We start from the raw sequence: 23644 nt of genomic DNA on the forward strand, positions 1-23644 counted from the left end.
ACAGATAAAACAGTTAAAATATTAGAGTAAAATTGTTTAAGCCTGGAGGAGACCTTCCTAAGCAAGACCAAACAATGCAGTGGCAATAGTATTTGGGGGGGAAGCGACGTCAACAATGAGGTTCAAAATTATGATAGACTGGACTAAAACATTTGGAACTCATGACACACCAAAGTTAATGTACAAAGAGCATTCTCAAGTGTAAACAACCCAGTAGAAAAATAACCTCAGGTAGTTAAGTTTATTTTAAAAGAACTATGATATATTTTTATTCATTATATTGGCAAAAATTATGAATATAGCATTAATATTATAGGCTGGTAGGTATGTGAAGAAACAATTTTTTATATACTGTTGACTGGAGGATGAGCTGCTGTAATTTTGTGAAAGTAATCTGGCAATAGATCATAAAATTTAACATAAAACTCTTTGATCTAGCACTCCTACTTTTGGGAATCCCAAGGAATAAAAAACACGAAAGGTAAATAAATTTGTGGTAAGAAAAACATTTTAAAATGGTCTGAATGCCTGTCAGTAGGGGAATGGTTGAATAGATTTCATACATTCTTATTGAAGAATATAGTTAGGCCAGGTGCAGTGACTCAGCCTGTAATCCCAGCACTTTGGGAGGCTGAGGCGGGTGGATTACCTGAAGTCAGGAGTTTGAAGATCAGCCTGGCCAACATGAGGAAACCCCGTCTCTACTAAAAATAGAACAAATTAGCCCAGCGTGGTGGGACATGACTGTAATCCCAGCTATTCAGGAGGCTGAGGCAGGAGAATTGCTTGAGCCTGGGAGATAGAGGTTGCAGTGAACCCAGATCGCTTCACTGCACTCCAGCCTGGCCGATAGAGCGAGACTCTGTTTCAAAAAAAAGAGTATAGTGAAATACGCCAGGTGCAGTGGCTCTTTCATGTAATCCTAGCACTTTGGGTGGCCGAGGTGGGAGGATAACTTGAATCCCAAGAGTTCAGGACCAGCCTGAGCAACATAGTGAGATGCCGCCTCTACAAAATAAATTTAAAAATTTAGCCAATGTGGTGGTACATGCCTGTAGCCCTAGCTACTCGGAAGGCTGAGTCAAGGACTGCTTGAGCCCAGGAGTTTGAGGCTGCAGTAAGCTATGAGTACATCACTGCACTCCAGCCTGGGTGACAGAACCAGACCCTATCTCTTAAAAAAAAATGGTGAAATAGTTAAAGTTTTAAAAAATGTCTTGATCTGGATGGATATTCATGACATTTGAAAACAGCCAAATGTAGAGTAATGTATCTAATATGATTTTGTTTTTATCCAAAGAAATAACAAAACCCTACTATGTGTGATTGTGTACTTATGTGAGCACAGAGAAAAGTGTGGAGAAAATGTACATTAGGTTAACGTGGATTGGAATGGATGGAGATGATGCTAGGAGAGATTATAGCCTTTTGTTTTGTTTTGTTTGTTTGTTTTTGAGACTGAGTCTTGCTCTGTCGCCAGGCTGGAGTGCAGTGGTGCAATCTCGGCTCACTGCAACCTCCACCTCCCGGGTTCAAGCGATTCTCCTGCCTCAGCCTCCCGAGTAGCTGGGACTACAGGCGCACGCCACCACACCCGGCTAATTTTTATATTTTCAGTAGAGATGGTGTTTCACCATGTTGGCCAGGATGGTCTTGATCTCTTGATGTCGTGATCCTCCTGCCTCGGCCACCCAAAGTGCATAGGCGTGAGCCACTGTGCCCGTCCTGATTATAGCTTTTTAGATTACCTAAAGACGGTTTTACCGGTTACAGTGATTATTAAGTTTACCGGTTACAGTGATTATTAAGTTAAAAAGAAAACGGGGAAAAAGTCATTGAGTAAACTCTGGGTTGCATGATGGCAGGGACTTTGTTGGGTTTGTTACTAATGTTTCTCTAGCACCTAAACACAGTGTCTGGTGCTTAATATTGGATGAATAAAATTTTACAGGTTAATTTGTAAGTTAGTAGTAAATGGTAAAATTGATGTGTTCCTCAGCGATTCTTTTTTTTTTTTTTTGAGATAGAGTCTAGCTCTGTCACCCAGGCTGGAGTGCAGTGGCACAATCTCGGCTCACTGCAACCTCTGCCTCCTGGGTTCAAGTGATTCTCCTGCCTCAGCCTCCTCAGTAGCTGGGATTAAAGGCATGAACCACCATTCCCAGCTCATTTTTGTATTTTTAAGAGAGACGGGATTTCGCCGTTTTGGCCAGGCTGGTCTCAAACTCCTGACCTCAGGTGATCCACCTGCCTTGGCCTCCCAAAGTGCTAGGATTACAAGCGTGAGCCACTGTGCCCGGCCTCCTCAGTGATTCTTAATTTTTTTTTCTTTTTCTTTTTTTTTTTTTTTTTAGAATGTATGGATCATTTTGAGAATCTGAAAGTCTCTTCTCAGAACAATGCAGATAAATACAAACTTTTAGATGTACTTTAAGGGGGTTCACCACTACCTTGAGGAACTTCCATTCACTTCAGGATATACAACCCACGGTATATACGATAATAATAGTCTGACAAAAACAGTGTCAGGCATTGTGTCAAGTGCTGTACAGTCTTAATTCATTAGAATGTGGTATTTATGCAGCTAAATTTGTGGGTTTGAGAACCTGTTAGGTTTCCAGAGGAAGCAACACCATCTGGCATTCTGACACATGTAGAACATTATTCACAAAGAACCAAAAAAAAATTATTATGTATATGTGTAATAAGACTGTAATGCGGGGGTGCACAAAGAGTAGTTAAATAATAGAGATTAAGGGTGGGAAAGTAGAGAACCAGTAAGGAAGAGTGATCCCTGGGAAGATAGACAAGGATGAGAGGAGACAATTATGGGGGTAATACAGAGTTGCATCTGGAAGAAACAAAAACCGTAGAGGAAGATAAAATGATGACTCTCTGCCAAAGAAATTCTTACCCTTTTCCTTGCCTACAGCAAAACTGGAGAGGTTTCTGCAATGAGTGAGGCTAAGTAGGCAGCAACTTCTGCGTGTATATGCATTCTAGAAGGAAAGTGGTGGAGGAGAGGGCCAGTGGGAAATAGCTGTCTTCCAAGACAGAGCTAAGGTTTTTCTTTCTACCTCCAATAAAGCATGCATGTTTTGTGGAAGCACTTATTGCTGGGTGTTTACTGCTAAATCTATTTTTTGATTCTTCCCTCACTAGACAGACTATAAACTCCCGCAAGAGTGGGGTCCTCTTCTGTCTTATTTGCTATTGTCTCATTCACTGGCCCCAGTTCTTAGATAGTACCTAGCACATAGTATGTGTCCTATCAATATTGAATTAATGCATTTTTAAAAGTTACCCATTTGTTTCAGATATATATCTATCTTGTGTTACCCAAGAGATCTGAGTGGGGGCATGGTACCCAAACCCCAGGTAAAGATTCTGTGTATAGGGAAACTTGGGTAAACAACACCATTTGTAATTTAATTTTTTATCCATGTGTTTCCTTACAACTGTTCCTGTTGTGAAGGTATATTAGAAAAATGAGGGTATCGTATTTGTGTTTTTGTTTGTTCGTGTTCATTTTAAAGATAGAATTTGATTTGAGAGCAAATTTCATATATTTTTGTCTGAATTATGTGATTATTGAATGATAGCAATTAAGTGTCACTATATAAATGTAATTTTCTTTTTTAAAAAAACAGAACTACCAATGAAATAAAAAATCTTCAGTACCTACCTCGAACAAGTGAGCCCCGTGAGATGCTCTTTGAAGACAGGACAAGAGCTCATGCAGATCATATAGGACAAGGTTTTGAACGACAGACTACAGCTGCTGTTGGAGTGCTGAAGGCTGTGCACTGTGGAGAGTGGTATATATAACTACCGCTATTTTAATGAAAGAATTTCCTGGCTTCTACAATTTTTCTTGGAAAATCTTAGTAATTCCTCCTTACTGTGGGAAAAAAGTTTCATTTTTTACCCGTATTTGGATATCTTAATTGTATAATTGTACTAAAGATTTTAAATTGCTAGAATCTGGCTGGGTGGGGTGGCTCACACCTGTAATCCCAGCACTTTGGGAGGCCGAGGTGAGTGGATCACAAGGTCAGGAGATCAAGACCAACCTAGCCAATATGGTGAAACCCCGTCTGTACTAAAAATACAAAAGTTAGCCGGGCGTGGTGGCGCACGCCTGTAGTCCTAGCTATTCAGGAGCCTGAGGCAGGAGAATTGCTTGAACCCGGGAGGCTGAGGGTGCAGTGAGCCGAGATCGCGCCACTGCACTCCAGCCTGGGTGACAGAGCAAGACTCCATCTCGAACAAAAACAAAAACAAATAAATGGCTAGAATCTAGGTTTCATCATTTGGGTTAACTGAAATAATTAATTTCATGTTCTAAGTGACTAGATGTAAAAAAAATTAAAAGGAAAGCTAAGGCTTACCTGGTGCATACTGTATGCCTGTTTACAAATGTCATTTAATTTTTCTCAACTGCTTTTTGCTCCGTATTTATCACATAAGGAAACTGAGGCTCAGGGCTGTCAAATAATTTTTTTTACAGTCATATAGTTAATAAATGGTAGAGCTGAGACTGATTTCAATCTGATTCCATACTCTTCTGTTTTCTCTTCCTCCTGCTTTGCTGTACCCTTTCTGAGGTTTGGTTTCTCTTTATTATGTATTTGCTTTTTTTTTTCCAGCTTTGCTTACAAGTTTCACTTTGAATATTTTGACAGATTAAAAAATAGATTATTCTTTTTAATATACTTGAGGTGTCATCGCATACATTAAATACCTTTCCATTTATTAAATTGATAAAACATATAAAGCAAAGTTATTGTAATTTTGCGGCCAGGTGTGATGGCTCACGCCTGTAATTCCAGCACTTTGGGAGGCCGAGGTGGGTGGGATCACCTGAGGTCAGGAGTTCGAGACCAGCCTGGACAACATGGTGAAACCTCATCTCTATTAAAAATACAAAAATTAGCTGGGGCCAGGTGCGGTGGCTCACAACTGTAATCCCAGCACTTCCGGAGGCTGAGGTGGGCAGATCATGAGGTCAGGAGTTCAACACCAGCCTGACCAACATGGTAAAACCCCATCTCTACTAAAAATACACACATACACAAAAATTAGCTGGGCGTGGTGGCATGTGCCTGTAATCCCAGCTACTCAGGAGGCTGAGGCAGGAGAAGTGCTTGAACCCAGGAGGCAGAGGTTGCAGTGAGCCAAGATCGTGCCACTGCACGATCCCACCACCAAAAAAAAAAAAAAAAAAAAAAAGATAATTTTGCTTGCTTAGATTTTTGTTTTCCAAAATTGAGTATTGTTTGGGTATGAAATGTGAGTTGGAATATGCTATTTTGCTTATTAGAGCCATTAAAAAATTTTTTTTTCTTTAAGAGATAGGGCCTCACTCTGTTGCCCAGGCTATAGTTCAGTGGTGCTGTCATGGCTCACAGCAGCCTTGACCACCCATCTTCAAGCAAGCCTCCTGCCTCAGCCTCCTGAGTAGCTAGGACTACAGCCACACACCACCACATCCAGTGAATATTTATTTATTTTTACATTCTGTTTATTTGTATTACTGTTCCTTGCAGAGCAGGACTAACTCATAGGCAGTATGTCCAGAGTTGGCCTATTTTAAAATTTTTTGTAGAGACACGGTCTTGCTCTGTTGCCCAGGCTGGGATCTCAAAGTGCTAGGATTACAGGTGCGAAACACTGCACCTGGCCTTATTAGAGCAGTTTAATTTTTTAAAAAGAAGGAGAAACAGGCCAGGTGCGGTGGCTCGTGCTAGTAATCCCAGCACTTTTGGAGGCCGAGGTGGGTAGATCACTTGAAGTTAGGAGTTCAAGACCAGCCTGGCCAACATGGTGAAACCTTGCCTCTCCTAAAAATACAAAAATTAGCTGGGCATGCATGCCTATAACGCCAGCTATTTGGGAGGCTGAGGCACAAGAATTGCTTGAACCTGGGAGGTGGAGGTTGCAGTGAGCCGAGATCGTGCTGTGTTTCACAAATTTTTCTATTGCATTTTCATTTCAGTTCAGGATATCTCTAATTCCTGTTTGATTTCTTTTTTAACCCATGGGTTATCAAGAAGTGTTGTTTAGTTTCCAATATTTGAGGATTTTTTTCCAGATTTTTGTTTTGGTGTTTTTCATTTCTAATTTAATTTCTTGTGGTCAGAGAACATATTCTGTATGATTTTAGTGCTTCTAAATTTATTGGGGTTTGTTTTATGGACCATCTTGATGAATTTTTATATGTCCACTTTAAAAAATGTGTATTTTGGCTAGGCGCGGTGGCTCACAACTGTAATCTCAGCATTTTGGGAGGCCAAGGCGGGCGGATCACCTGAGGTCAGGAGTTCCAGACCAGCCTGGGCAACATGGTGAAACCCCATATGTACTAAAAATACAAAAATTAGCTGGGCGTGGTGGCACACACCTGTAATCCCAGCTCCTCGGTAGGCTGAGGCACAAGAATCGCTTGAACCTAGGAGGTGAAGGTTGCAGTGAGCTTAGATGGCACCACTGCACTCCAGCCTGGGCGATTGACGTGAGACTCCGTCTCAAAAAAAAAAGTGTATTTTGCTGTTGTTAGGGATATAGTGCTCTATAAATTAAGAGCAATTAAGTCAACTTTGTTGATAGTGAATGTGGTTCACTTTTTTTATATTCTCACTTATTTTTGTCTGCTTGTTAATTTGCAACTTTAATATTGGATTTGCCTGTTTTTCCTGTCAGTTTTTCTAGGTTTTGCTCTATTCTTTTGTGACAGCTTTATCAAGCTATGATCACGTATCATACAGTTCACCCATTTAAAGTGTACAGTTGAATAGTTTTTAGTATATTCACAGAGTTATGCAACCACCACCAAAACGATAGAACATTTTCATCACCTCAGAAAGGAACTACACCTTTTAGACATCACCTCCCCAATCCTCCATCTTCCATCCTGCCAGCCCTAGGCAAGCACTAATTTACTTTCTGTCTGTAGGTATATGTCTGTTCTTAACATCTAATATAAATGGAATCACATAACGTGGTCTTTTGTGATTAGCTTCTTTCACTTAGCGTAGTGTTTTGAAGGTTGTTCCATATAGTTTGAAGCTGTGTTCTTAGGCAAGTACACATTTAGAATTGTTGTTATTGATGAATTGGCCCCTTTTTTCATTATAAAGTGCCCTTTTTATCCTTGGTAATATTCCTTGTCCTGAAACTTTGTTAATATAGCCAATTCAGCCTTCTTCTTCTTTGTATTTACATGCTCTATCTTTTCCCATTCTTTCTTTTAACTTATCTGTATGTCTATATTATTGTTACATGTAGATAGATATCATATAGTTGGGTCTTACCTTTTTTTTAACCCAGTGACAATCTCTGTCTTTTAATTGGAGTATTTAGATTATTTATATTTAATAGAAATATTAGTAAATTTGGTTTTAAATTTACCATTTTGCTTTTTCCAGTTTGCTTCTTTATTCTTTATTCTTTTGTTTCCCCTTTTCTCGTCATTTTTAAGCATTCCATTTTACCTCCATGATTTGGTTAGTAGCTTGTAGCTCTGTGGGTTTTTTTTTATTTCAGTATTGTCAACTTACCACAATCTACCTTCAAATAATATGAGACTTCTTTATGTAATGTGTAAGAACCTTTCAATAGTATACTTCCATTTATTCCCTCCCCCCTCACATTTCTGGCCTTTGTGCTAATTGTCATGTATTTTACTTTACATATGCCATAAACCCCATGATGTATGTTATTTTGCTTTAAAGAATCATTTCTAAAGATATTTCTTTAAATTTAAAGAGAATAAAACCTCTTTCATATTTATCATTAGGTGTGCTGTACATTCCTTTTCATAGATCTACATTTTCATTTAAGTATCATTTTCCTTCAGCCTGAAGAAATTCCTTTAGCAGTCTTTGTTATGCTGTTTTCTCGGTGACAGATTCAGCTTTTGTTTATTTGAATATGTTTTTATTTCACATTTTTTGGAGGATATTTTTTGGTGGATATAGAATTCTAGATTGACTTTTTCTTCTAATACTTTAAAAGTAGTCCATTCTCTTCAGGCTTGCATTGTCTTTGATAAGTCTATGGTCAGTCTTATCCTTCTTTCTCTGTATATAATGTATTACATGATTCTCAGATTTTCTCTTTTATCACTGGTTTTTAGAAATTTAGTTATGATTTGCCTTCATATGATTTTCTTTATGTTGTTTGGAATTTTATTCCAAAATCCATTTTTTAGCATCTCTTTAAAAATGTATTTATATATTCCTAATTAATTGAAGAATTTGAGAGTTTTTTAGAATTATATTTAAAGGCATGAGTAACCTCAGCAAATACCAAGTTTATTGTATTAGTACTTTTCTAATGAAGTCCCTTAATTTATAAAGTTATTTAAGAGTTTTATGCATCAGTATAGTTATATGTATCTTCTATGGAAATAAAATACTCCCTTTTCCTCATATTTACTTCTAATTTTTATGTAGTGTTTTCAACTTTAGCACTTAAATTTATGAAGCATTGATCTTATTCTTCAAATAGAACACTTAATTTTCTTGGTTTGTATAATTTACCAATTCAGATCATTTCAATTTTCCAAACTCTTGTGACAAATATTTATATAAAAACGAAGTCAGTTTTTAATCTGTGTCTAGGTTAAAAGTCATGGTGTTGGCCCTTTCTTTAAATATGTGAAATGGCTTTCCAATTAACAGTTTAACTTTATTTGTAAGACAGTACTATGGTATTGACCATAAACTATTTTTGCTTTGAGTTTAATAAGGACTCAAAAGAGTGAAGCATTTATGGCAGATTCTTGTTATCTCGTTTTCTTTTTTAGGCCTGATCAACCCCGTATAACCAAAGATGTAATTTGTTTTCATGCTGAAGATTTCTTAGAAGTAGTTCAACGAATGCAGTTAGATTTACATGAACCTCCACTGTCCCAGGTATTTTTAATACACTTACTGTCTTTGGTTTAGTTTTTATTATGAAGAGAGTTATTTGTATTTCTTGTTTTATTATTTTTTAGTGTGTCCAGTGGGTTGATGATGCAAAACTGAATCAACTGAGGAGGGAAGGCATTCGCTATGCCAGGATTCAGCTATATGATAATGACATTTATTTTATTCCAAGGAATGTTGTTCATCAGTTCAAGACAGTTTCAGCTGTATGCAGTTTAGCATGGCATATTCGGCTCAAATTATATCACTCAGAGGAGGACACTTCTCAGAATACAGCTACTCATGAAACAGGCACATCATCTGTTCTTGGACCTCACACTGACAACATGATTTGTGCTGTAAGCAAAGCCTCCTTGGATTCTGTTTTTTCAGATAAACTTCATTCTAAATATGAATTACAGCAGATTAAACATGAACCTATTGCATCTGTAAGAATCAAGGAAGAACCTGTGAATGTTAATATTCCTGAAAAGACTACAGCACTGAATAATATGGATGGCAAGAATGTTAAAGCAAAATTGGATCATGTTCAATTTACAGAATTTAAGATTGACATGGATTCTAAATTTGAAAATAGCAACAAAGATTTAAAGGAAGAATTGTGCCCTGGAAATCTAAGTCTAGTTGATAGAAGGCAACACAGTTCAGCACATTCAAATCAAGATAAAAAAGACGATGACATTTTGTGCTAAATTTGCATATACCATCTAAAATCCTTTTTTAAAAAAATTTAATGTAATAAAGATTCATGAATTCTGAAAGCAAGCCAAGGACTTGCTCCTATGTCTGTTACAAAACATAGTTTATGTAGCTTTGTAACATTCCTCAGTGCCTGTCCATAACTGTGAAGTATTAAGCACTTAGGGCCAGATGCACTGTAAACATTGCAGGTTTAAACATAAAGGAGTCTTTAAAAAAAATCATTTACGTTGGAATTTTAGGTTTTAGAATAGAGCTGACATTAACATATATATATAAATATATATATATATTTTGTAATATGAGCCAGAATTCTTTTTCAACAATTTAAAGCTTTTCCATAGAGCTTATTTATATCCTTTTTTTTCATTTTAAATGTGTCAGCACTGTAGTGTAAATAGCTTTTAAATATCTTTTTAGTGTGATTTATACTGAAATGTGAGCCACTTAATAAAGGTTCATATGTTCATATTAATAAATATGTTTTCTGTTGAGTCTGTAAAGACAAACTGACAATTCATTTAAGTCATTTGATAATGATTCTCTGCTGGTATATCTATTTAGTGTGGTATTGTAGTGCAAATGTACGTAATTCAAATCTAGTAAATATTTAAGTTCCTCACACTGTGCAGGCTTTTTTTTTTTTTTTTTTTCCTTTTTTTCTTTTTTTTGATACGGAGTTTCATTCTGTCACCAGGCTGGAGTTCAGTGGTGCGATCTCGGCTCACTGCAACCTCTGCCTCTTGGGTTCAAGTGATTATTCTCCTGCCTCAGCCTCCTGAGTAGCTGGGACTACAGGCACGCACCACAACACCCAGCTAATTTTTGTATTTTTAGTAGAGATGGGGTTTCATCATGTTGGCCAGGATGGTCTTGATCTCTCGACCTCGTGATCCGCCCACCTTGGCCTCCCAAAGTGCTGGGATTGCAGGTGTGAGCCACAGCGCCCAGCCTATGCAGGCATTTTTAACAACCAAGACTCAGTTAAGAAAGTGTGCATCTGTGTGTGTGTGAATGTGTATATATATATATATATATCATATTTTGCATAATTTTCTTAAATTGCTGAATAAGATCAATATGTGAAATTCCTTAGCCCTTCTCCCCAAAATACATTGAAAAAAGTTTTATATTAAACTATTAAGAAAGCAGTTTAGGTAATAGAAACAGTTTTAGAAAGTTGGGAGAAACAAGGTATGTTAATGATAACAAAGGCTTCTAACTAATAGTTACGTGGCCAGATTACATAGCCTACCATAGATTTTTTTTATTGTGTATGGGATGATAGGAAGTTTAGAGAATTTTCTTACTAGTAAGTACCTTTACTAAGTAATAGCTAAGTATAAAATCTTTAGTTACAGAAAGCTTGTGAGCAATTAAAATCCTTTTACATTTTTCTTGCAGAATGGGAGAAAAATATGGCAAATACAAAACTGTAAAATAAGGGCAATGACAGTGACTCAACTGCCATATAGAGATATAACTAACAAAATACTTTGTGGTACCTCTTATCTCTCAGGATCTCCTCCCTACCCTAGCAAGGCAAACAACTTGGAGTACTTCCTTTTCGAAAGAAGTTCTAGAAATTAAATTGAGGTAGGAGACAGATTGACAGTGCCTAACTAAAGATGAGTAAAACAGACCTCTTTAATGATAGACTCACTATTTGACACTGCTTCTACTATTGTAATTAAAAATCAGAAGTCTTTGATGTATGCGTTGCTGTAAGAAACTCTGCTGATTGCAAATCTATTTTGTTTGTTTTTGGTATTATTCTGGGCACATACTTTGGTTGATGACTTTCAATTGGGGTTCTTTGTGCTGCCTTTTGGGTTACTGTTGGTATTTCCATTTCTGGCTTAATTTATGGTAACCATCAAAACTGCTTATATTTCTGGTTAGGGCGAAGCCATTTAGGAAGAAGCATTTCACCAGAACAAGTAAAAGTTAATTGCAGCAATGATGTCAGTTTTGGCCCCTAGTTTAATAAAAGGATAGGCAAATATAATAGGAAATCTTCATGGTTTGTAGGAAATCAGTGTTTGCAACGTAGGAAGTTTCATGGGATAGGGAAGGTATAAGTCAAGATAGTAAGGGTTTTGTTTTATATGTCATTGTCTTACCATGCTCCCCACCTATTTAATCTTCTGTTTTAAGCTAAATTTATGGATTTGCACCTACCTTTTTGAGTGACAAAAGTTCTTAACAAACCAGTATTGAGAAATAAGAAGGGATGTAGTTAAAATGGTTTTCTGTTTCTCTTTAAAGTTGAAGAATGATATATTTAACAAGAGTTGTGTTTTATTTCCAGTTTTCCAGTAGCATATATGTAGATGCATTGAGGTCATACTGTGAGAAAATGTCTTTAGGGTATCCCTCCAAAATATGAGCCTTAAACTTTTTAACTTAAAGGAAGGCATGTCTAAAAGCAACCATAGTGGTTGCTTTTAGGTATAGTTTCCTATATAACCTATAGTCAGACTTATCTATAATATGAAAATTTAATTGTTTTAAAAATGCATACATCGGGCGGGTGCAGTGGCTCACGCCTGTAATCCCACCACTTAGGGAGGCCGAGGCGGGTGGATCACGAGGTCAGAAGTTTGAGACCAGTCTGGCCAACATGGTGAAACCCCGTCTCTACTAAAAATACAAAAAAATTAGTTGGGCGTGGTGGCGTGCGCCTGTAATCCCAGCTACTCGGGAGGCTGAGGCAGGGGAATTGCTTGAACCCGGGAGGAGAAGGTTGCAGTGAGCCGAGATCGCCCCACTGCCCTCCAGCCTGGGCGACAGTCTCAAAAAAAAAAAAAAAAAAAAAGCATACATCTCTGAAGGTAAAGTATAAATCAGTGGGCTCAAGATTTGCAGGTACAGCCTTGTTATTGCCTTCAATAATGCTTACGTTCCTTGTCTTATGGGTTATAATTTTCAAATCCTCTTCAGATACAATCTGAGAACTTGTTGACTACCTTTGTTACATGCAAAAATTTTCTATTTTAATATTGCATTATATTAATGGTTTCATAGTACATTCCAGTTCTTTATCTGAATACAAGCGTTTTGCTTTTATTTCCAGTTTCTTGGACCAGAACAATAAAATACATAAGACATCGTTTCTATATGGTCATATACTATATAGAATAAAGAATTGTTATGTAAATTATTAAATGGGTATACAGACCTTTACATAAAAACTAAGGTACCTCAGTGGAATCTGCTATAGTGCTTCCCCCTCCCTACCCCTCCATTTTGTTTATAACCTTTTAGCTATCTAAATAATACGTATTCCATACTCAGGATAGCTGGTTAGCTAGCAAAAGAATTAACATTTGTGATATTTACTTGCAAACTTTACTGAAGCCATATTCATTATCTTCCTTGTCACCAAGGCTGTTGACCTTAAATAAACATTAAGTTGATTTTGCACAACACTGTATTTGTGTGTGTGCATGTGCCTGTTTTTGTGTGTGTATGTTTGTGGGAAATAATTATGTTTGTTTCCGCATATATTCATTTTTAATGCATTCTGTAACTTTTCTCGAGTGGTGGTCATTGAGGGTAGGGAAGATTTTATTTTTTAAGTTGTCGTTAAGGTATTTCATTAGTGTTCCTGAATGTAAAAACAGTTTTTTCCCAAATACTTATGGCAGATAAGAGCATTTTTGTAAATAATAAATTAGCACCGTTTGGGTAAATTTGCATTATTTTTTGGACAGGTTCATTGTCATGTAAAACAAATATCTCAAAGTTCATTTTACATTTAGCAAAGGTGCAACATTTGTTTTTGGAGTTTGAGAGATATTTTCCTTGTCTTCCATCATTCAATAAATACTAAAATTGATAACCACAGTCTTTTTACTTTTGTAATTATTTTCTTAAAATTGACATTTTAATCTTGTCAACTTTAAAAGTTCTTTTCTGTCTTCAGTAGAAACCGTAAAATCTTGAATTGACTCCAATTTGAATTTTTTTTTTACTCTTAAAGCTAATTATCAAAAGTTGACTTACGCCAACAGAGACAGATATTGAGGATTATCTTAAACAAGGTCACTAAACTAGGTATGGGTTCTGGGAATGGTATGATAAATACCTCTCTTGTCCTACTAGACATAACGATTTCTGTCCCAGGAAGGGAAGACAAAAGTGCCATTCTTTTCAAAATACTTTTAGGCTGCTAAAACATGATGGGTTTTAGGTGTGGTAGAATAGATCTCACTCTTTCTCTTACTTGATGTAACTACATTTATATGTAAACAAAATTTTACTGGTTTTAGAATGCATTGCCTGTTTTATGAAAGAGTTATGTTTGAGGTTTGGCACTGACAGTACACTTCAGATATGATAATTAAGAGGACAACTCAGGAGAGCTTGTAAGTCCTTTTGTCTTCTGTCCTGGCTTTTCTTTTCTTTCTGTAACCCAGTACATACTACAGATGGAAATGATTGCTTTTTAGAACATCAAGCACACACAGCCTAAAAACAAAAATGTCTTTTCCTTGTAGCTTTATAGGCGTTGTATAGCAGTCATATCTCTGTTGAGAGAGCAGGGAAAGGAGGGGAAAACATCCTGCATTTCAGGTTATCTTCACTTCCAGCTCTTCTTGGACTTCAGACCCAATCAGGGAATATGAATGAGCTGAGAACAAAATATGGTCTGGGCGAGTAGAATTTATGTTAACTAGAAATTAAAATTTATAACTTGTATGTTTTATTACTATGATCTGCCTACTAAGAACTGCACTGTGAACATGTGAGAACTCTGGATCCTTCTGTACATTTTGAAATTCAGAACTTACGCATCTATGTTGTTAGAATGTTAAATCTACACTTTTCTGTAAAGTTCATTGCTGTTGTACTACTTAAGACTACTTGGCCGGGCGCAGTGGTCACGCCTGTAATCCCAGCACTTTGGGAGGCCGAGGCGGGTGGATCACGAGGTCAGGAGATCGAGACCATCCTGGCTAACACGGTGAAACCCTGTCTCTACTAAAAAATACAAAAAATTAGCCGGGTGTGGTGGCGGGTGCCTGTAGTCCCAGCTACTCGGGAGACTGAGGCAGGAGAACGGCCTGAACCCAGGAGGCAGAGCTTGCAATGAGCAGATATGGCGCCATTGCACTCCAGCCTGGGTGACAGAGACTCTGTCTCAAAAAAAAAAAAAAAAAAAAAAAGGACTACTAAGTGTGCAGACTCAGAGGCAAATTAATATTACAGTCGCACAACCTGGCCAACGTGGCAAAACCCCGTCTCTACTAAAAATATAAAAATCGGACGGGCGTGGTGACACGCACCTGTAGTCGCAGCTACTCGAGAGGCTGAGGCAGGAGAATCGCTTGAACCCGGGAGGTGGAGGTTGCAGTGAGCCGAGATTGTGCTATTGCACTCCAGCCTGGGTGACAGAGCAAGACTCAGTCTCAAACAAACAATATTATAGTCACAAATGTTGTGTAATACAGTGTTGATAAACTTAACTTGGACAGACAGTTTGATCCTTCTGCCCCGCCAACCCAAAGTTTTTTCTTGAAATTTTATTTGTCAACTAAGCCAGATTTTTACCTGAAACATCTCAAATCTGTCGTTTTTAAAAAATACCTTTATCTTAAGTCTGGCATTTGTTAATGCTCTTGTGCTGTGTTTCTTCCTAAGTTCTTGGAAATTTCTGTCTGCCTTCACTTCCTCATCTTCCATTTATTCCTCATTTCACTACAGTTTCATTTAAATCCTCACATGTATGCTGAAATGGTTTTCTCAAAGGTTACCTTTTGACTGCCAAATCCAGTGGCTGCACTTCTTAGTATTTCTGCTTGACCCTTGCAGCACTATCATTTTACTCCTAAAACTCTTTATGACCTGTTTTTTTCATGTTGTTTTTCAGTTTCTTTGGAAGGATTCTTTTGCCTGTCTGCCACTATTTAAGGCAGTCTCCGTGGTCTTTCCTTTAGGCCTCTACAGTCTGTCCCTGAGCTACCTTCAGGATCCCACAACTTCAGTCAGCCTGGTTTTTCACTTTAGTTCTAATGATCCATATGGTCAAATCTAAATTCTTTTTCGCCTTGCCTTCAAGCATTAGCTGTTTCTTTCCTCCCAATTTGGTTATTGTCATCACTGTCTTCCTTCATAATCACCTTATAGTAATTTGATTTTTCTCTTTTCCTGTGTCCTTTTGTTTTGTTTTGTTTTTTGAGACAGAGTCTCTGTTGCCCAGGCTAGAGTGCAGTGACATGATCTTGGCTCACTGCAACCCGGGCCTCCTGGGTTAAAGCGATTCTTGTGCCTCAGCCTCCTGAGTAGCTGACATTACAGGTATGCACCACCACACCTGGCTAATTTTTGTATTTTTAGTAGAGATGGGGTTTGTCATATTGGCCAGGCTGGTTTTGAACTCCTGACCTCAAGTGATCTGCCCGCCTCAGCCTCCCCAGGTGTCGAGATTACAGGCGTAAGCCACTGTGCCTGGTTCCTGTGTCCAATTTGTTATGAGATTGAGTCAATCCCAGAAATACTTAAAATTCATCTATTGCTCTCGTCACATCACAGTTATAGTAGATGTTCATCTCACCTGGATTCAAAATACCCTAAAGTGTTCAAGTCCTGTGCCCTTTCCCTCTTTATTCCATTCCATTCTTTGTGTTACCAACAGATTTAACCTTTCTAAAATATAGAATTATTATTCTTTGTAGAAGTACTCCTTGGCTTCTCCTTTGCTAAAGAATAGAGGTCAAATGCTTAGCATAGCACTGAAGAGCCTTTATTATTGGCCCTCCTTTTCCAGCTTCATGTAACACAATTTCTTCTATTTGATGTGACCAATTTTCCACTTTACCAGATGGCAGTCATTGCCATTTCCTTTGTGAACTTTTAAAATTCTTTGCCTTTGCTGGGGAAATAAATATGTGGAATACAACATAGTGAAATCTTACTTCTCTTTTCAAAACTCAGACATCATCTCCTGTACTGTCTTTACAGCAGTGGTCCCCAACCTTTATGGCACCAGGGACCAGTTTTGTGGAAGACAATTTTTCCACGGACAGGGGTTGGGTGGGGGACGGTTTCCACCTCAGATCATCAGGCATTAGATTTTCAGGAGCATGCAACCTAGATCTGAACTGCATGTGCAGTTCACAGTAGGGTTTGCACTCCTATGAGAATCTAATGATGCCACTGATCTGACAGGAGGTAGAGCTCAGGTGGTAATGCCCACTTGCACCCCACTCACCTCCTGCTATGTTGCTTGGTTCCTAACAGGCCACAGGCTGGGACCAGTCTATGGCCCAGGGGGTTGGGGACCCCTGCTTTACAGTACAGGGTTTTATAGGCTTTACAGGGCACATCTCCAACTGTCCCCTCACCCAGTAGTTGGTATAGACCCAAATCTGTCTGCTGCCCTCTGCTCAGAGCATTAAATATACATATTAAGTACATGTTGGACTGTAGCTAAACTATGAGCTAGAAGTTAGGAATTTTATCACTTTGCATCCCCAACACCTAATATGTTGTATACTTGGTGTTCCATAAATACTTGAAGGAACATATTGTACACTAGGGGTGGGGGAAAGTTAGGTAGGTTTCCTTTCTTTTTAAAGACAGTCTTGCTCTGTCACTCAGGCTGGAGTGCAGTGGCACAATCATGGCTCAGTACAGCCTCAAACTGGGGCTCAGGTGATTCTCCTGCCTCATCCTCTTGAGTAGTTAGGACTACAGGACCCACCACCATGCTTGGCTAAATTTAAATTTTTATTTTGTAGAAACAGGGTCTCACTATGTTGCCCAGGCTGAACTTTTAACTCCTGGCCTCAAGTGATCCTCCCACCTCTGTAGGTTTGTATAATTTAAAGTCAGTCTGACTTCAAATGTAATTCTAGGATTGCAACAGAAAGAAAAATGGAGACAAGTTAGATGAGAAGATACTATAAAGAAACCAAGTTTCTTGTTTTGTACTGCAGTCTAACCAAAACTCTTATGGATAAAGTTTAAGAAGGTAACTATTAGATATCCAGGCCTGTTGGGCAGCTTGGAGAGAGTCAGTATTGTAGAAATAAACCTGTAAAACCCATGAAACTTACCCAACAGTTTTCCTTCAACTGGTTTTTCTGGAGATACACTGAAAATTATTGCAAACTAAAGATACATTTTAACTATTCCTAAAATGATTAAAATGGCAAATATAAGAAGCACTTTTTTTTTTTAATTTTTGAGACAGGTTCTCCCTCTTTGGCTTGAGTCATTTTATTTATCTTTTTGGGACAGAGCCTCAGGCAGGAGTGCAGTGGCACGATCTCAGCTCACTGCAGCCTCAACCTCCCAGGTTCAGGTGATCTGCCCAGCTCAGCCTCCTGAGTAGCTGGAACTACAGGTGCACGCCACTATGCTCAGCTAATTTTTATATGTTTTGTAGAGATGGTGTTTCACCATCTTGCCCAGACTGATCTTGAACTCCTGGGCTCAAGCATTCCTCCCGCCTCAGCCTCCCAAAGTGCTGGGATGACAGGCGTGAGCCACCATGCCTGGCTACATAAGAAGCACTTTGATATCTCAGAGTCTGAGGCAGAATTTCACATTTTTAAGTCTTAATTGGTAGATAAAGTCTGGTTATCAGACAGGTATTCTGTTTAAGCTTTTGTGGTTTTCCCTACTCATGTTAAAAAAATTCAAAAATTGAAAATACTGAAGATGACAACCTGCCCTAGTTTTTTTCAGTCTATATCCATTCCACTGCAGGAATGGAAGGAGGACATAAAGGTCGCACATTTTCATACAGTTAGTCCTTCTGTAAAATCTGTAAAGCCACTTTATTATTTAGGAACAGGGTCCCACTTTGTTGCCCAGGCTCACTGCAACCTTGACTTCCCTGGGCTCATGTGACCCTCCCACTCCTCAGTCTCCCGAGTAGCTGGGACTACAGGTGTGCACCACCACGCCCCGCTAATTTTTAAATTTTTTTGTAGAGATGGTGTTTCACCATGTTGCCCAGACTGGTCTTGAACTCCTGGGCTCAAGCATTCCTCACCTTAGCCTCCCAAAGTGCTGGGATTACAGGCATGAGCCACTGCTCCCAGCCACGATATTTGACTGCGGGCATTTGTAGCAATATAGCTGAGGTTCATTAAAAGGGAATAAGACTGGGCATGGTGGCTCACACCTGTAATCCCAGCACATTGGGAGGCCCAGGTGGGAGGATCACTTGAGCCCAGAAGTTTGAGACCAATGTGAGCCACACAGCGAGACTCCCATCTCTAAATAATAATAATAATAAAAACAGCCAGTCATTGTGGCACACACCTGTAGTCCTAGCTACTCCAGAGGCTGAGGTGGGGAGATGGCTTGAGCCCAGGAGCTCGAGGCTGCAGTGAGCTATGATCAGGCCACTGCACTCCAGCCCAAGTGAAAGCGAGACCCTGTCTCAAGCAAAAACAAAAAACCCACCAAAACCACACTTGTATAACTTTGAGAAAATTACTTATGTGTCTGTTAATTTGTGGTGAAAGTTAAGTGACAGAACATGCCAAATGTTTACTTAGCACATTGCCTGGCTTACTCTACCTACTTTACATGTTAGCTTCTGCTTCTGGAATTAAAATAGTCAAAAGAATAGTTAAAAGAGTTCTGTGCTGGGTCACTCCAGTCATTTCACACCTTCCTCACTAATTATCTCTTCTTTGTATTATTCTAATTTGGGGCAGAGGATAGGCAGGAGGAGGAGTGAGGAGGAGTTTCATGAGGGGGTCAAGGCAAGGTATGGTGAAGGCAGGTGAACATCAAAAACAATCTTCCTAGTTCACTGTTTTTCCCAAGCTGGCATTTCAAAATCATGTCTTATCACAGACTGCCTGTTCTTGATATACTTGAATTATAAATTTGTGACGGTCATGTATAGGTGATAGTGGTAGACAGGCAAAAGGATAGACAGATGACAATTGCCTTATGATGTAATACAGTATGACAGGCTGACTTGAATACAGGGCAATGCAAAATGAGAAACATGAAGTGTAAGGCAGGTCCCTCAGAAAAGCTTGTAACCCAGTGGTATCTTCAGGGTTTGATAACTGGTATCTTCCATTGATGTTTTTTATTTTTTCCTTTAACAGGAGACATATTTGTGGAAATAGCATTTGGAGTCCCACTCCTCCACTTATCTGTGACCATGGACTAAAATTATTTATCTGGGCTTTAGTTTCTCCATCATTACAATGAAGAGATGTGCTATCCTTTTCCACCCTGTTCTAAAATTGTGTAACGTCTTTTTTTTTTTCTTTTTCTTTTTTGAGACAGAGTCTTACTCTGTCACCCAGGCTGGAGTGCAGTGGCATGATCTCAGTTTACTGCAACCCTACCACCTCCTGGGTTCAAGCGAGTCTCCTGCCTCAGCCTTCCGAGTAGCTGGGATTACAGGTGTGTGCCATGACACCGGCTAATTTTTGTATTTTTAGTAGAGACAGGGTTTCACCATGTTGGCCAGGCTGGTTTCGAACTCCTGACCTCAAGTTACATCATGTTGCTCAGGTTGGTCTGGAACTCCTGGTCTGAAGTGATTCTCCCACCTTGGCCTCCCAGAGTGCTGGGACTATAAGTGAGAGCCACCAAACCCAACCCTCGGCATCTTTTAATATTTATGCCACTAAGTATAAGGACACCAATAATACTTTGTGCTCATAGTGATGTTTACTGGGCAAACATGACCAATCAACATTAAGGAAAACTCCTTTGGTAGTTTGTGGCTTGTTTATATAACACCGAAAGGACTCTGATAATTTTCCTCTCAATAAAGAGAAATTAATTGATTTTCCTGATGACTCAGGTGCATAGTGATATGCCTGCCCTTGTATAAAGATGATTCTATGGTTTCCTCTCCTTTGGCTATCACTTCTATTCATTAGTCAATAGTTCCCTCTTATTTGCTACACTGTGAAAAAGCAAAGTGGAAACCAGATGACCAAATTTATAAGGTTAATAACTTTTTCTTTTTCTGAGACGGACTCTTGCTCTGCTACCCAGACTGGAGTACAGTGGTGCGAGCTCTCCTCACTGCAATCTCCACCTCCCGGGTTCAAGCAATTCTCCTGCCTCAGCCTCCTGAGTAGCTGGGATTATAGGTGCCGGCCACCACACCCAGCTAATTTTTGTATTTTTAGTAGAGACGAGGTTTCACCATGTTGGCCAGGCTGGTCTCAAACTCCTGACCCTCGTGATCCACCTGGCTTGGCCTCCCAAAGTGCTGGGATTACAGGCGTGAGCCACCACGTCCTGCAGGTTAATCACTTTTAAAATTGCAGTAAGCTTGAACCCAAGGATAGATCTCTACTTCTTGAAGGTTTATACAAGTATTTTTCTTGGTGCTTGAAGGCTCTTTGTTGGCAGATTTGTGTTCATGTTTTACATGTTTGGTTGAGGCTACCATATCTGGTCCCTATGTTCATGAAATGTTACTAAGTTTTGGATCATTTGAATATTTTTTTAAATTATTATTTTATTTTTTGAGAGGGAGTTTCACTCTTGTTGTCCAGGCTGGAGTGCCATGGTGCGATCTCGGCTCACTGCAACCGCTGCTTCCCAGGTTCAAGTGATTCTCCTGCCTCAGCCTCCTGAGCTGGTACTACAGGTGCCTGCCACCACACCCGGCTAATTTTTTCCATTTTTAGTAGAGACAGGGTTTTACCTTGTTGGCCAGGCTAGTCTCGAACTCCTGATCTCAGATGATCCACCCGCCTCGGCCTCCCAAAGTGCTGGGATTACAGGTATGGGTGTGGGCCACCGCACTCAGCCATTTTTTTTTTTTTTTTTTTGAGACAGAGTCTCACTTTGTCACCCATGCTGGAGTGCAGTGGCATGATCATAGCTTACTGTAATCTTGAATTCCTGGGTTCAAGCGATCCTCCCACCTCAGCCTTCCATGTAGCTGGGACCACAGGCGTGAGCCACTGCACTCGGCCCCTTGTCATAGTTTCAAGTCTTATAAAAAGTTATTTTGTGCACAGGTTGCTTTTACTCAGATTGTTGATGACAAATCTTTTGCCCAAACCAGAGAGAGTTACATCCATGCTAACCTAGAAAAAATCGGCTTTGGTAAGAACCTCTGATGTTTAAGTTTCTTTCATGAGGCATTGTGTGTTTAATCTTAAAAAACGTCATTGGTAAATATCTCAGTAATACAAAGGAAGAATCCTATAACTAAAACCTAGGAAGGTATTTTTGTACAATACTAATTGTTTACATATTAGTCCATTTGTTTTGATTTTTCTACCTGTAAGCATGATTTCTATCTTTAATGTCTTTCATTACATAATGTTTTAATGTAACACACTGATGTGTGTATTGCACATATCCATGATAATTTATTGTGCTGCTTCAAGTGTTTATTTAGTGCGGCAGTTCTACTTTCTGGGAATCCTTCAGATGCTGTTAAAATTCATTGACGCTTGTGTAAACAGGTCGGTTATTGTGTTGCAGTTTACATACAATTCTTACTTAATTTCTCTCTTCCTTCCTCGTAGAACTGTTTGGGGGAGCAAGAGACCTGTTCTACCTTTCCTCTTAACGTCTCATACAGAATTCCATTATGCTTTTATTGCCTAGCACAGGGGTCAGCAAATTACCTCCTGTAGGCCATATCTAACCCATCACCAGTTTTTCTATTGTGTGTGAGGCAAGAATGGTTTTTATGCCATTAAATGGTTGAAACAAAAGTAAAAATATTTTGTGATGTGAAAATCATTTGAAATTTAAATTTCATGTCCATAAATAAGGTTTTATTGGGATAGCCATGGTCTGTGGCTGCTTTCTCTGCCATAAGGACTGAGTTCAGTAGTTGCAAAAGAAACCACATCACCTAAAAGCCTAAATATTTACTGAGAAGCCCTTTACAGAGAAATTTTGCTGACTCCTGGCCTAGCTGATTGTTTGCTGTGGTGCCATCCCTTCTTTTCCTTTTCCCTGTACTCCAAAATCCTCTTGGCTGGTTTCTTAGAGAGATGTAAGCTTTCTTCTACTTTGAATTTATTTAACGATAGATCCCATAAACCAAAGTATGCATCTCTCAATTGAGTTAGAGGTATCTGATCAAGCCTGGAACATTCCGTTCCCAGTACTAACTATTCTCAATCCTATTTTTACATACTGAAAATACTAATTATTGTCAATTATAAGATGAAAACTTTGCAGTTGATTAGTTTTTATTTATTTAGCCTAGCTCTCTAGTTTCAAATGCCTAATGAGTTAAGCTGTATTAATCTGTGGTATTGTGAAACTTATGTTATCTGTCATTACAAGGGAGAACTAGACCTTCTGTATCAGTAGCCAGAAATCACTTTTTTGATTTTTTTAAAACGGAGAAAAAAATCACTTTAGATTTCTCTTAAAGCTAAAAGTGAGGGTTGCATAGGGTAAGAACAATCATCGTGCTTCAGGGTTATAAGACACTTCAACCTCTTTGGAATTTTTATAAGTACTGTCACCTCTGCTTCATTGGAATTGATTAGTACCTTGGGAGGGTGATAATATGCTTTCTCAATTCAAGACACTTCTAATTGTGAGGGGGCACTAATTCCTTGAGACCCCAGGACAATAGGTATATAAACTGGGCCTGTCCTGACAGAATCAGGATTATAGGGTCTCCCTAACTTTAGGAAGTGGCAGGCTTCTGCTGTTTGTTTTTGTTTTTGTTTTTTTTGAGATGGAGTCTCACTCTTTTGCCAGGCTGGGGTGCAGTGGTGTGATCTCAGCTCATTGCAACCTCCGCCTCTGGGGTTCAAGCGATTCTCCTGCCTCAGCCTCCTGAGTAGCTGGGACTACAGGCGCCCGCCACCATACCCAGCTAATTCTTGTATTTTTAGTAGAGATGGGGTTTCACCATGTTGGCCAGGATGGTCTTGATCTTTTGACCTTGTGATCTGCCCGCCTTGGCCTCCCAAAGTGCTCGGATTACAGGCGTGAGCCAGTGCGCCTGGCTTTTCTGCTCTGTTTTAACATGCCACCTCTGAATTATTTGTCCCAACCAGAAGGTAGAGGTAATAGTGAAT

At 39.0% G+C, this 23644-nt stretch overlaps 1 protein-coding gene across 1 annotated transcript in view; it reads left to right on the forward strand.

Moving 5' to 3' along the window:
- The window catches only part of RSBN1L (round spermatid basic protein 1 like), a 96987-nt gene extending 83506 nt beyond the window's left edge, over positions 1–13481 (forward strand). The window contains exons 6-8 of the mRNA XM_003805267.6: positions 3651–3818; positions 8810–8918; positions 9002–13481. Of these exons, the coding sequence (XP_003805315.1) occupies positions 3651–3818; positions 8810–8918; positions 9002–9625 (901 nt within the window). The 3' untranslated portion in view covers positions 9626–13481. The remainder of the gene's footprint in view (positions 1–3650; positions 3819–8809; positions 8919–9001) is intronic.
- Positions 13482–23644: the final 10163 nt, after the last annotated feature.

This window comes from Pan paniscus, chromosome 6, assembly GCF_029289425.2.
Source record: "Pan paniscus chromosome 6, NHGRI_mPanPan1-v2.0_pri, whole genome shotgun sequence".
NCBI lineage: Eukaryota > Metazoa > Chordata > Mammalia > Primates > Hominidae > Pan > Pan paniscus.